Here is a 16,432-nt window from a genome sequence, read left to right as displayed (position 1 = left end):
AATTATCCAAGAGATATATTATTACATAGCTAAGATTATTGTCTTTTAAGGTTAGCGCATTTTCTTTTTTCCATATTGAATTATTAGCAAAACTTTAAGATTGCATAATATGCCCTCAATTAGAATTTAGTAGTCAAAAAGACTTTCGTTGTGATCTAATGTATGGAAAGCGAAAACTTTATACAGCTTTGTTCTTTGGATATTTCACATGTGTTGAGGTGTATTAAAATAATGTTACAACACAGAACCGTTGCATATTAGTTCGGAAAACCTACTCGTGTTTCAAAATCTCAGTCATGTGAATGAAATTCAATCTGTCATAGTAAAATGTAATGAAGTTTGTATATATAATTTACTTGTCGTAAATAAAATCTTTGTAAAGGTAATGTGAATACAGTTTACTTGTGAGAGCCAGGGGTTGGCTTTACGAGTGATTCACGTGGCGTACTACTAACCACGCTTAGCCATATTTTATAGCCTACGGTCTCCAAGATTTAGTTTTATATTAAAAAAGGTTACCTTTCCAACCACTATACAACTTAAGTGCTTTAGTTTACTTTGCTTTTATTCTCGTTACTTTTTTATAATTTTGTTTCCCACTAGGTTCTAAAGTAATAAAAAAAGCCTTTATTAATGTGTTAAACTTATTACATTAATTTATTGAATTCATCAATTTGTATAGTAATCATATTTTACCAGCCTTTCAAAATTTCCTTACTTTTCTTCATACATCTTTATTTTCGTAATATCTGAATGAACAAAAATAATTTGTAACTTAAAATTGTACGTGCGATATCTATATACGTTATTTCTGCCATGATATTAGAAAAAATAATGTAAGTGTCTGGTTATAGATGATTTTTTATAGGACTATAATTATTACGTTGCCTAACAATAATACCTTAATCTTATCTCAAAGCTATTAGCAGCTTCAAGCCATTGAATTGTAACCGGTACCATAGAAACTGTATTATGTAAGGACGGGAGTTAAATATCGCTAAGGTAATATTACGAGGTTTACAAGTTTTGACGCAATTCTATTACAAAATTTATCAACAGTTGGTGGGTAGTTCAAATAACAGTTATGATGCAGAATCGACAGTTCTTTAATGATGTTTAATATGGGGATTTTGATTGCTAGATAAACTATGAAATAGGTTGTACTAAATGGACTATGTGAAAATTACATGAGTATAGTTTATGTAATATGATGAATAGGAAAATAGTTATAATATATTTTCCTTTGAAAGGAATAAATAACCGTTAGTGTTAAGAGCACAGGCAGTGAACCTAAACTTTGACACTTCCAAGGCTTTTGAATAATAATTCTCTATATTTTATCATAATATTCAACATAAAAAAAAAATTAAATCCTTCGTGTATATTGAAGATTCATACGTCTACCGGGTCAGACGAAAGGTATAAAGTATTTTTTTGACAGACACAAAATATCTTTTCTCAATAATAAAACAAACTAAGCAGTCGTCTAAAAAATATTAAAACATTGTATTTTTTCTTTTTAAATATGGAAAATCAATGGAAGTTTGAATTATTATCATACTAAAATGTTGTGCAATATTTTAACGTAAATAAGCATGTATATACATACATGCCTTTTACTAATTCGAGTAAAGCTTTACATTAAATAATTTTAATTCTAAAAATATTATACATTATTTATATTTAAATAATTAACTAATAAAATTAAATGAATACATATTTAATGTGAGCAGCTGAAATATATTTTTTAAAAGCACAGCACAGTAGAAACTAGTGTACTTTCCAACAATTTTTTTTTATAAAAATTATAATTTTAAAATAAAAGACGATGTAATTTTATATGAGTTGTTGTTATTAAATTAACTTTTAAAGACACTTCGGGTGTTTTAGTTACTTTAAATAAAATAATTTAAAATATCTATATTAAAAACTTCCCAAATTAACAAATTTTCTGACATCATTTATAACGTGATGAAAAGATCATTACTTTAACTTATTTACATGATGTATGAGAATAAATTTCTTGCCTTTTATCAAATTTTGATTAATATGGTTATTACTTTTTAGAAAGAACAGTGTTTTATTTCGGTTATATAAAAGTAGTAGTTTTTAAAATTTAAAATATTTTTTAATTTTTACGAGTTTAGTCTGGCATTAGTGCCATGTTATAATTTATGTAACCTTATTAAAAAAAAAATTATGTAAATAAAAAAATTGTTTTCTTTTTTCAGGTAAATTAAAAACGCATTGCAAAACAGGCCATCCGTGCGGATTGACCTAGAATCGCTCCACTACTGCCACCGGAACCATTATGCCTTATACAACCACAACAATCTAAACCGATACGTGACTCGAATATAAACGTAATTACCGTTACTTAATTATGCCAATTTATTAAACAGCATCATGATGGAAGAGGTGACCACACGCCCAAATGTAGAGTACATTGCACCTGTAACCCCCAAAGCAAAGCAAAGGCCTGGATCAACTACTTTTACGCAAATAGTAAACGATGATTCTAGCCTTCGAGTGAACGGATTCGCAGAAAGCCGGTCAGAAATGGACTCTCTAAGTTCGATGCACTCTCTTGTCCTTAATTCCAAGTCACCAACAACAACGGTATTCGTCGCGGCGACCCAGCCAGAGCGACCCGTGATCACGCCAAGCGCAGACGCACCCATTATCAATGGTCCCCACGTGGTGACCATCAGGATAAATACCGACACTGATAAGCCAAAAGCTCCAAAAATATCCAGTGTTCATCTCAAAAGTGACGTGGATTTTGATACTTTTAAATTCAATGACTCCAACAAAAAGAGCAGCTTAGTCAGACTCAACGTGGATGACAGCGGTCCAAAAATACTGGATAATGAAGATCTATCAAAAGATAAGCCACCGTATATTTACTGTAACTCGTACGTGAATACAATGTCTAATATGGTAATGTCGAGTGGACAATGCTCTCCGAGTGATACTTTGGATTCAGGGACGTGTAGCGACCTTGATGGTACACCGCCGCCGTTGCCTAAAAAGAAGTCATCTAAATCAAGCTCCACAAAGAAAGCCGTCTCCGTTACGGTAATTAGCTCGACAAGAAACAACAGCGAGGTCGATTTCGAAGATAACGAGTCTAATATATCGTGTGACTCGCTAAATAGTAGTGAGCTAAATGGAAGCGTGCACGCCGACGAAAGTCACAGCGACGATCTAAGTAAAAAAGAAAAGAAACAGTCTTCCGAGACAACGACACAGCCACTAGCTAAAGTGAACAATAAAGACAGCAGCTTTCTACCTCAAGGTCTCCTTCAAGACATAAGAGACCGTTCCGCTAAACTTAACAACATTGAAACGGAAAGTGAGCTAGTTGAAACGCAAAGCATCCTCGAAATAAGTCAGAATAATAATGAAAATGTTAATTTATCAAAAGAAAGCGCTCAGCTGACGTCATTCCTGTTAGTTTCTCAGCTAAAACATGAAACACAAAAAAATAAATCGGAGATTTTACAAGAGAATACAACCCCAAATAAATCACCCTTAATTACTGAAAGTACTTACGAGGAACGCAAACAATCAGATAAGATGAAAGAAAAAACCATTTGTTATAGCAGCCATTATTTCGATACAGATAAATTTTATGATTTCCACCTTAACGAAAAACAATTTGATGATGTGCCAGTGAAAAGTGTCCGTGAAAATAAAAACGTGTGTGAACTATCGGATATGGAATATTTTGCTGGTATCAAGGATTATAAAAACGAGGAGGCGCCATCTACTATAAAGAGTTCAAAAGGCACAATCCGAGGTGTTAAAAACCGGGTTCGGGCTGGGATCGCCACATTTCTTCAAATACAAAGCACGACTAAGGTAAATAAGTTTTTCTAATATCACTTTTAACTCATCACTTGCTTAACGATGCTTTCAACTAATAAAACGACCGAATCAAAGTAAAAGTGTGGCAGTTGCTATAAAGATAACTAGTCAACGATTATAAATCTGAAAGTTTTCTGTCTCATTATACACGTACTGATTTTAGAGGTCAGAGTAGTTTGAAAGTGTGCGCGCACGTCTAGTATTTAATACAAACATTTTAATGTCGCTGGAGTGCTAATATGTTCCGGCCATGGCAATAATAAGTAACTACATGTTTATGATGATTGAATAAAAAATAATTAAATTGTAGTATCTATTTGTTATGTTGAAAAAACAAATATTTACTAAATCCCTATCAATGTATACGGGATACGTACACCAGAATTGCATATTTCACAATTTTTGACACATATTTTGAAATACAATTTTAACCTCCATGGTATATTTAGAAACAATGACAAACAATGGAAACAAAAATTTACTAATAAGGAGCAACAATTGTGTTTAATTGTATTTAAAATTATTAACGGTCGGTCCTGGTTAAAACGCAGTATAACAAAGACATATCAGAATTTCATTCTGCCTTGAATAATATAATCGTTACAATCCTTCAAATATATTACTTTATTGCAATAATTATTAGACATACTTTATTTTTTAATTAGATAACATGATTATTTTTAAATGCGTTTGATTAAGTCAAAAGCATTTACATAATTTTCAACTTCTGAAAGGAAGGTATGTTTTCCGCTTTTCTTTTAATTACAGTAAAAGTCATTTCCTAATCCCACGTTGTGTCGGAAGACACATCAATAGTCGAGTAATTGTCTATGGAAAGTGGGCATAAAAAGCGTTGTATAAACATTGTTCTATTTATAGCAATAGAAATGTGTCATTCTATGCATAAATCTATTTTCTTTGATAATATAAACAAATTATAATTATTTTAAAGTCAAAATTTTATTCAGTCACAAAAAAATCAAGAAAAATGTGTCTCGAAATATAAAAAAAATATGGCAAAGCCAAATGAGTTGCTTATTAAAAAAAACATTTTTATTCACATCACAAAGTTTTTCCAAACAAAATAATTAATTAATTGCAATTATCATTCCTTAATCAATAAATAGTAAAATTTTATTATGCATTCGTGTATCATAACAATAATGAATGAGTGAACCAAAGTTGATTGGTTAGCATTGAGTCATTAATTACAACTACATAAATACACGCACAGTTTTTTATTTGGAATATAATTTACTTTATTGGTAATTATAAAATAATACAGAAAATCGATTAAGTAGTTTTTGAAAAGTACGATTGGTAGGTATGAGCTTGCAAAAGTCGCGTTGAAAAACTAATATAATTTTTGTGGTTACGTTTTTAAATGGCAATATTTAACGATGCTTATCATTTTTTAGAAAGTCTAAAATTACATCAGAAGATACTAAGCCGTCTTAATGAAAAAGTTAGTTACCATAAAATATGTCTGTAACTTTGAAGTCGACAATTTGAAAAAAAAAAATAGACGCTAAACATGATACCGTTGATTCGAAAATTAAATAATATCGTTTTATTTATTACAACCTTCATGGTATTTTTTTTTAACTTATAGAAATATGTCAATTCACAATTTTTGGGACATCATTTTTAAAATTATATAACTAATGTGCAGTTATTTGGAAGTTTATTTAAAAAGAAAAAATTAAGACCCTTTTTTGATATTTTTGTTATCTTAGCCAAAGGACTAGATTTTTTAAAAATTATTTTTAGAATTAGCATAAACGACCTCCAAATCGTCTGTTTCCCGTTTTTAAATCAAAAATATTGCGAATTTACATTGAACCATTGTTTGTTGTTGTGCTTAGTACGAGTTATCCTTAATCTAACCACTGGTTAGATTAACTGGTTAGATTAACGCTAATTCGCACTAAGCACAGATCACTCAAACAATGACTTAAATAATGCGGACGCAAGTCATGCTAATGTGTAATATGATTCTTGCGACCTTGATTATAAATAAACATTCACTTATTAATAAAAACACTCGTGAAATATCCGCAATTACAAAAAAAAAAAAACATTAAAATAATTGCTCTTACAATTTTGTAATTGAAATATTTGCAAACGCTATTGATTCATTTAAAAAAACGTGTGTATATTTTATATCTCACTTTAAGTATGTTGTAAGTTTAGGAGGTAAATTATTTTTTTTATTCGGTCAAGGTCCGATTTTGCGTTGACTCTATCGAGTAAGTTAAATTTAAAATGGTAAAAGTATCTCGCAAGCTGTTTCCTTGACAACAAATTTATTAAAAACATTTATATTTAGTTATATTGTTTTGTTCATAATTTATTATAATTATATTCGTAGTGAAAGTATATGTAAATTAAATTACAAATTGGATCGTTCCGGAAATATAGCTGAAATATAGCTGTGATAATTTTTTTTAAATATTATTCTGCTTTGATTTTATGTAAGTACGTAATATATTTTATCTAAGTACGTAATATTTTTATCTAAGTACGTAATATATTTGTTCAGTTAAAACCAATCGAACTTACTGACTTAAACATAACAGTTTTATACAGAAATATATAACTTTTTTGAATAACGCAAAAGTTTTTAATAATTCTGATGTAATAGGACTTTATTAACTCGTATCATACCGCTTTCTTTTGATCTTAAACAAAAGCTGTAGAAAACGCAGTTGAATTGTCTGTTAAACATTATATATAATGAATCATTGTAAAATGTATAGTGTGAATAATTAAATTTAAAATTAACAACATAGAACAATGACGTAATAATTGTACGTTGAACATACGTAATACGTAAACTTATGTCACAGCTATTAATTTCTAAGACATCTTATGATGTCTTAGAAATTAATAGCAAGCTTAAGTAATTTTTTTTTTTTATTTTGGAATATGAACACGTAATATATAAATATTTGATATATAATTTGAAGATATTATTAATTATTTCTTCTCTTAATACACACTTAGTTCGGGTCGTTGGTTTTAATTTCAGACTAATGTATCATATATTATAATATTATACATTTGAAATAGAAAGTAAAAAAAATAATGTTCCAGTTACGACCCTGTCCCAGTTTCATCAAGGAAATATATTGGTTTTTACTATTACGTTTGCTTCATAACAGTTATATTAATTTATATTTTTAATAGTAAAGTAATTTAAATTAAATAATTTAATAAGAAATACGTTACAAACGGATAAGTTACGGACAGGATTAAAAGAGGACCACGTGATTGTAAAACCTTATTTGATTTTATCAAAATCTGTATTGAATTAAAACACTAAGAAATAAAACGATTAAAATTACCTACAGTTCTCAATCAAATTAAATTCAATTTTATTATCACACTACTTAAATTTCTTCGTGAGACACGATTAATAATTACGAATGCAATTAGCTTACTGTTTTTTTATAACGTGAATCTTCTTAGAAAGATCATCAAGATTTACTACTTTTTTATACAACGATTTATTGACATGTGTACTTAAAACTGACAATTAACGTTCCAACATTGAATATGATATTTCTAAAATAATATTGCTCAGCCAAAGCAATTAATACTTAAATATATGTTCTATGTTCATGTCTTTTAAATTGTTTTTGTTCTGACTTTTACAGCTCAATATGTATCCTAGAACATTGAATAATAACTAAGATATAATATCGTTAAAGATATTCTCTATTTCTTGCGTTATATAACAACACAAAACGATACGCATCGTCAGATTCAGACATTACAGGTAAGCGCAGATTACAGGTAACGGTAGCATGATGGGTTCCGCAGATTTTGTCAGGGTTGCAAAAGATATATTTTAAATGTTAATCGATTTTATTTCATATTTTTCATGCGCCCTGAGATATTATTTTAATTTTATAAACGTGTGTGCGTGTATGTGTGTATATATATATATATATATATATATATATATATATATATATATATATATAACATAAGACGTTAAAAAAATGTTTTATTAAATTATTTTTTTCAATCGTAAACATTTAAGATTTATATATTATGTTTATGTCTTGTTCTGATGTATAAAGTACATTAGTGTAACTTTTTATTAAAATCTTTTAAGTAGTTTATGCGTGAAATGACAGCAGACATCCATACGTCTTTACATTCCCACAATCTTTCACGATTTTTGGCAATAGAATTTCTTACTGCGACAGTAAATACTTCACTATATTCTTATATTCCCTTAATCAAAAGTCAAAACAAGGACAAGGAAATCTCTCATTAAAATGCACAGCCACGACTTAAACCATTGTTATCCACACTCTTAAGAACGACTTCTGCTATGATTACTGATGTAAGACCGTTTTACTAATGATTGAGAATTGTGAGGAACTATTTTTTTATTGTTTTTATGCATTCATTTTCAGAAATATTTTTTTAATTTATAACTAGCACTTAACTTAAATCAATATAAAATACTTTTAGTTTATAGAAAACTATAATTAAAAACTAAGAACAATCAATATTCACGGGTAATAGAAATTCTTCTTCACCAAAATTAATAAAATATTTGATTACTATCAGATTAATTGTTCTGAAACTTCGAGGGAACACATAAATAAAATAACAGTTTAATAAACTATAAATATGTGCTACCGTAAGGAATAATACAATTTACAACTTGTTTAATGTGTGATTATTTGTGCTACTTTATTATGTTATACTTACTTATAATTTAAATGAAACAAATATTTTTCGGATATACTACGCTCGCTTTATTTTTTGTTAATACTACATAATCCCGACGTTTCGGTTACTTTATAGCAGCCGTGATCACGGACATCTCGTCTGCCCGTGATCACGGTTGCTCGCGTAGTATATCCGAAAAACATTAATTTCATTTTAATGAATAAAACTCTCGAAGGTCTTAGATCTCGTTACCTATAATTTCTTGATATAAAACATTCAACAGAAGACGCAAAAGAACCCATAATATATACCCATAACAAACAAATACTTGGCTAGTTACTTTATGCTTGTAATAGTAAAGAGGAACGCGGAAGGTTAGCTTTAGTAAGTCTGTTTACATATTTCTTTAGTGTATCAACTGTGTGGAATGTAACCGGCCGATTGAATCCTTACCTGAAGGCTTAACTATTGTAGACATATCCTGTATAAATAATATAATATAAACGTTATAGACTGAAGAATAAATCGTTGGGTTTTTTTTGGCATAATTAAAGTAAATGAACAATTCCCTACAAAAATGTTTAGTTAAGGAATAATATTTCATTACCATATTAAGTATACATAAGCGGTTTTATATTTAAATGTATTGCATTGAAATAATCCAGGTTTTTTATTGCCAGCCACAACTTTAACTCGGATACATTAGTGGTTTTGGATATCAGTTGGAACAGATCGATATAAATTTAAGAAACGATTATTTTAAGTGTGTTTGTATATTTATATAGTTGCCCTTACCTCAAACACATAAAGAAGGTATTAAGGTTGTGGCAGTAACCTCAAATAATGCGGTTTTGTGAAAGTCTGTCTGAGCTGTTCTCAAAAATGTTGAATATTATGTGTATTGGTCGTCGGTGATTTTAAAGACCTTAAATTAGGTGGTTATACCTATTCTATCGAAATTTTTACCTTTTAATAGTAAACTGAAGTTATATATAGACTTTATTGTTTTTTTAATCTATATTTTCACAATTTACAAGTCAAAATTTTGAAAATACAATTTATATCTCAATTATTATAATTCCAAATAAAAAAAGGCTTCACCAAGTTGCGGATTTGTTTTTGTTGCTTTTTAATTAATTTTTATTCTTTGTGTCACAATTTAAAAGACACGGAATATTTGAAAATAAAACACAAGTATAATAAAAAATTATACAATTATATTTATATGTACAAAAATAAAATAACATTTTTAATGCACAGCTGTGATGAGCCTGTGAAAGAATATGAATAGATTATAAGTTAAGAAACAGATAAATTTTTAAACATTAAAATTATAATAGGTACAGATTCCTGAAAAAGGTAGAATTTATAAGGCTTTACGTAAACAATAAGAAAGGAAAATTGTGATATAAATTCATTATTTTAATAAAACGATAAAAAAAAGGCTTTTGCCATACGAACTTTTTTTGCGAAAAACAAGAACCCAGATATATATCTACCTAACATGATTTCTTTTCGTTTAATTTCTAATATATTTTACGTTTGCACATTTAAATTAAACTAAATTTTTCGGATACTAAGAATGAACAAAAACCCGTAGTTGTCCTAAAAACCTGTTTCATCTGCCTAACCTGTTTAAGTTTAGGAAAGTAGACAAATAAATAAGAAGATAAAAATTAATACAATTTCATAAGAAAATTAATATAAAAAAAAATATATTTTTCTTTGACAATCCAAATAGCATGAAAGTTCATTAACGTTATAACTATGAAATAAAATGCGTTAAATGACCTCCAACAACCTACATTTGGTAAAATATTTTGTAAATTTATCGCGTAAACGTCAGCATGTTTGCAAGTAATAAATAAGGAATGCCACTCCATATTTGGCATTGTGAAATTTCACAGCGAACAAAGCGTATTGTCGTAGAAATTATCTCGTTGTGCCACTGTTACGTTTGTCGCGAATACAAAATAATAATAAGTGACAAAATTTATTTCACCGTAACAAATGGAAACTTAATATGACTTAAGTACTTAAGACATATTTTGTGATATAGCAAAACAAATATAAACATTATTAACTTTTATTAAAACTCCTTTGCAGCGGTTCAAATAATATCTTGTACATTCAATATATCTAATCTTTTATGATGTATTAAAAAAATCATTTATCTGTATGTTTGTACTCATTGATCTCCGAAACAGCGAGGCTGAAATTAATAAACTTCAGTTTAACGACTTTCACGAGTATTCATTTAAATGAAATTAATATTATTCGGATTACTACACGTTTTTTATTATTTAAAAAAAAACGGGCAGACGAGATGTGAATGTCTGTCAGTTGGTCCTGTTATTTATCATCTACCGCCACCGATTTCTTAATTTTCTGGCGTACCGCTCTGGATGCCGGCATCATTTAAGTTCAGTTTAACTTTGCAAAACACTCTTATATTATATTATTATACAGCATTATACTATATTGCAGTCTTATATTATATTTCAGTAAAACAATTAAGGTGGAGATTGTATTCAAAATAAAAATCGAACCTAAGGCTATTAGGGTACTTAATCCAGGTAGCAACTTATTGCACTAGTTCTTAAGGCAAGAAATTGTATTTACATTTAGAAATTTAGTACAGCATCATTATACTGCCCAAGGTATAGTGCAAAATTAACTGACAGCGTGCCAAATCCGAACCGAATTAAGGTAAAAACATCAATAAAGCAACACAAAGTGGTGCTTTACGCTTCTGTCGCAAGATATTTGATATCTCATTCACGTACAGCAGGTGTTGGAAACATGTGGTTCAATGTCGAGATTGTGACACGCAAAATTAACGCCATTTACGGATAGCACACGAAATGTTATGTAGTCCTTACCTTATTCAATATAAATGTAAGATATATAAACACATAATGAGATCTAAGACTTTCGCGAGTATTCATTTAAATGAAACTAATATTTTTCGGATTTTAGTAGCGTATTTTATTATTTAAACACTACATGCTCCCGATGTTTTGGTTACTTTGCAGCAACCGTGATCACATCTCGTCTCCCCGTGATCACGATTGCTGCAAAGTAACCGAAATGTCGGGAATATGTAGTTTTTAATATACAAACATACAATCAAGAAAAACAAAAGTCTACTATGTAAATGTTTTAACTAATACACTAAAAATCTCTTCATATATGTGGATGACAGTTACAGTGTCTTATGAGTATTTATGAGTTAAAGTAACTGCTGTTAAAATATGCAAACAATTAAAACTGCAGGTGCAGATAAGGCAGACGCAGAAGTTATTTCCAATGCTATCATAAGATCTTTCATTTGTGGGCGCTCAAGGCAGCCATGACACCTTGCATTCTAGTGCAGGCTTCTGTTTTATTTATACTCCTTGGACTTATCTGTCAAATGTGACAGTTACATAAATATAAAGTTGAAAAACACTTAATAAATATCGGTAGAATTTTTTTCTTGCCCCCTTAGTAACTTTGTATTTTGATGTAAAAAAAAATCGATTTTTTTATTGCGTTTTATGCAAAGATAATATATATTTAAACTCGCTGTTTTAATTACTTACGTATTCCAATCACGAACCTTGATTAGGGTTCCGTAGAATCTATCAGTTCGAAAGCGTGGGAATGACATGTTTGTATGTTACTTGATTAATAATTTTATTCTATGTATTTTAATACTTATTTGACAAGCTCAAAGCAAACCGATGACCCTTTAATATAACGTTAAAATTAAATCAATAAGAAGATATACATATAAAATATAACATGCACATTTCTATTATACATACAAAAGGCTTCAGGTGGTACAACCAACCAAAACCAAAACAATAAGTATAGGCTTACAAAACAAATAATTACTCAATATTATTCGGACACGGAAGTCAACGTGTCCTTACTAAAATTAATATAATAATAGTATATCAAGTAAACCTTAACAATGACACCGTTCTGTTTCTCGCGCTTTATGTTTATCAAGATCATGTATAAATATAATTTAATAAATAAATTACCGCTATTTACCATGCAACCTTAGAGCAGGCTTTTATAATTTATCGATATATATAAACGGTATTGATATGCGATTTCTGTTACATACAAGTATTGAACGTACGTATCGACATTTTCGAAATAATATTTTTTCTTCTCTATATAAAAAAATAGAATTCTTATAATCACTTTCCAGTCACGTGACTAGAAATACACGTGTAATTTCTTACAAAAACCGAAAATTTGTCTATTGGATTAATAAATATGTAATTGTTTTAAACCAACTGTAATACAAATTTAACATAACACAAAATAACTACAAGCTGATTGGGATTGAGGCCCACTGTGCTGATAGCGTGTAATAAATAGCTATCATCAGTGTAGCCGTCTGGCTATAAAGTATTCGACCTTGTAAGGCGACTGAGATACCGGTTTGACGAAAATGTCGCTTAAACTACCATCCACATATCGAAGATCTCACATACGTGTGAATTAAGAAAAACGCAGTGTCCTGACATATATTATACACTAGGTGTAATATATACAATTTAAAATAAAGATTATACAAATAGTATTTATGTGGTTTATGCTTCGACTTACATTTAGAACATACGTTAAAAATTAATATTAAAAGAATAAAAGTATGAGTAGATATGTGAGAAAAATAAATTAAGTTATATAAGTTAAAAAAAATAATAACATAATCAAGAAATATAAAGCGTTATTAAATAAATGAAACCTTGTTTCTAAAACTCTTTGGTTTAGGTCCTTTTAATGCATATCTTCCTTTTTCAAATTGTTTTTTTTTTTATAATCTTAAACAATTTAGTATAAACATTTAGTAACAATTAGGTACAATATCCACACACAAATATCGATCGCAAAAATCATAATTTACTTCGAATACCAAAATCTATTTTTGTTTCATATAAAGAGATTTATTTTTCAATTGGTTCTAATTAGGGTAAGAATTTATTACTTAACCTAAAAAAAATATACATCTCATTTAAAAAATATATAAAGGTACAGAAAAAAAATCTTTAAGGTAATGTTATAGCTATTAAAAACTTCAATATCATCTACTGTTATAAATCTTTTGTCGATGAAGTGTAATTTGTGAATAACAAGTGAAGCAAACGTGAATTTAAATAACTGTAAAGTGCCGTTTTCAAAACTAACGATACGATCTCATAAAGCTGTAAAATGTATGCCTTATTAATTCTTTTAATTAAATATTATTCAATCTTTGTTATAAAATCTACAGATTATACCTTTATGTGTCTTTTCGGCTAAAAAACCTTTTTTTTTTTTCATGAAAATCCTTCTGATATGATAACTAACTGCCTAAGTACGTAATTTCTGTCGATCTATTGATCTTAGAAAACACATAAATTTGAAAAGTAATAAAAGAAATGTTATTTAATGTAAATAAATATTTTAAAAGTGAAACATTACAGCGACTATTAATTTCTTTGATTTTCTTTAATATATTTATCTTTAATTAAATTATAATAGAACAAAACTGAGAAATAAATAACTAAGTAGTTACCGTTTCTTTCTAAATATCAAGTTGGTTACGATACGATACAGTATAATTTCGTCGTATCGGACGGTGTAAAGGTAACTCCGAGTAATGGCATAGTTGTCGTACATTGATTAGAAGCAACTAGGTTGTATGCATTTTACGGTTAACAAGTAACTTAACTCGGCAAACCACGAAAGCTTAATGGCTCTGTTGGTTTTGTAAGATGTAATACTGATCTGTTTTTATTTAAGTGCGCCTTCTTATATAAATTTTTGTAAGAGACAAAAGTGCGTAATACTGGGGTTTAAGGTAAATAAGACGAGAATATGATTATGCACTATCATAGTGCATTTAATATACATAGTTGATTATATATTCACATTGAATTTCAATGCTATTACAAAACTTAATACGAGAAAATTGTAAGCCATCTTTCAATGCATTACTTCATTAGGCCATAGAGACTCAAAACCATTACCAATACGCAAAGCAATTTGTCTAAAACATTTCGTAATGTTTAAGTGAAATGTAAAATGTGGTAACTCTTAACGATCCTTAACAACTTTTCAACGGCCGTCTAAATATGTATACACATGATGGGTATGAATCCCCTCCGATTTAGAATTACAAAAATTTGCGAGGCCAACCTCACATCTAAATGTCCCACACATTATCTGGTCACACTTTCATAAATATAAACATTAATACGAATGAACATAGCTAATATACATATGAACGAAAGCTAAGTTACGCGGATTATTTACACCGACAAAACTATTAATAACTATAGCCCATTAATTTTAAATATAATTAATAGCAAAACATTAAAGTCACAGGAAGCAGATAGTTAAGTGCTTAAAATAATTATTATATTTAGTAGTTCCTTGTTATATATATATATATTGTTTATATGTGTATTGTGTGTATATTATAAGTCTTGGTTATCGGCGACTAAATTAAACACAGTGAAGTGTTAACCAATTTAAATGTGGGTAACACTGAAAATAAAACCGTTTCTTCGGAAAATACAATGTTATGATACGTATCAAATATGCTGAATACTCTTGTTAAGTGATTTTGAATTAAACAATGAGCAATATCGTCGAAATTTATATTTTTTTCAATAGTGAAAATGATTTCTTTTACCCAATAATCGCAAAATGACAATACTTTACAGTGTCATATTTAGATGACACAACATTTGGGGTAAATAATTCAGTTAAATTTTTCCAAAATATTATATAGTATTTTGAACTCTAAAGCCATAAAATTATCAGCAATTGGTTATCAATTTAGTTTAAAAAGTACCTAATTTAAATACCGACGAAATCGGAGTAATAACAATTACTTCACAAAATAGGCAGTCTTCATGTTTTTAAATACCTTAAGTACCAACTCACTAAGAATATGTTTGTTGTAAATTTAAACGCGGTAAAAGTAGTAGCGAGAGGTATAACAGCCAAATCTCTCTACAACCTGCTAAAAGACTCAGGCCTGCCAAGAACTAACATCAGTTCATTCTTGGAACGTGCGTCGAAGGCAGCCCTAGCAGGTTCGTTTCATATTTGGTTAGGTAGAGAGAGGAGCTTGGACAGTGGAGGTGAGCGTTTAAAGCGCGTTAGATAGGGGCCCCTTAACCTACACCTGGGTCGCAAGTCCTAGGCACTGTTGAAGCACCTGTCCCTGCAACGCGATGGACACGGCACCCGCACGGTAAATCCATGGAATGCTGAGAGGTTTCGTCTCTTACCAATTAACCTGTCTATTTGAAATTTAAAAAATCTTTGTATGTGTACATGTATTATAATTAATAGTAAATATACAGTATACTATACGTATAGAAAAATAGGTTGGCTGAGTAAAGAAATATGCTTGAATTTATTGTTTATGTAGAGAAAAATAACCTTTTAAAACAGATAAAATAGGACTTAATTTTAAATATTCATAAGATTAAAGGCGAAGGCAAAATCATACCACAGTTATTCTAATCAGTCCATACCATTCTTAAATACCGCGTGGATAAAACTAAGCTGAAAATTCAATGAAGCGTAAATATCTTAACGAAGATCAGTAACCAACAAAAAACAACCTGGATTGTATTAATCGCTACATTTATCTCAATACATAATCTATTGAGATGTAAAATTAAAAACTAATGTAAATGTTTATTCTTCAAATAAATCTTTAATTCTTTCCGCTTTCTATTCTAGTTGACATAATTTTATATTTTCCATTTTAGTCACTCTTAATATTTATATTTTTACAAAAACAAATCAAGTCGTAGAAGTTTTTCAAACTATATCTTTACTAGGTTAATAAGTTATAGATGTTTTAATT

The 16,432-nt window shown here is 29.1% G+C and overlaps 1 protein-coding gene across 1 annotated transcript in view; it reads left to right on the top strand.

Moving 5' to 3' along the window:
• LOC116774328 (glutaredoxin domain-containing cysteine-rich protein CG31559-like) overlaps positions 1-16,432 on the top strand; it is a 44,225-nt gene that overhangs the window by 14,641 nt on the left and 13,152 nt on the right. The window contains exon 2 of the mRNA XM_032667029.2: positions 2,232-3,864. Within this exon, the coding sequence (XP_032522920.1) occupies positions 2,407-3,864 (1,458 nt within the window). The 5' untranslated portion in view covers positions 2,232-2,406. The remainder of the gene's footprint in view (positions 1-2,231; positions 3,865-16,432) is intronic.

Source organism: Danaus plexippus, chromosome 26 (genome assembly GCF_018135715.1).
Source record: "Danaus plexippus chromosome 26, MEX_DaPlex, whole genome shotgun sequence".
NCBI lineage: Eukaryota > Metazoa > Arthropoda > Insecta > Lepidoptera > Nymphalidae > Danaus > Danaus plexippus.
This window is presented reverse-complemented; position numbering and strand designations above follow the sequence as displayed.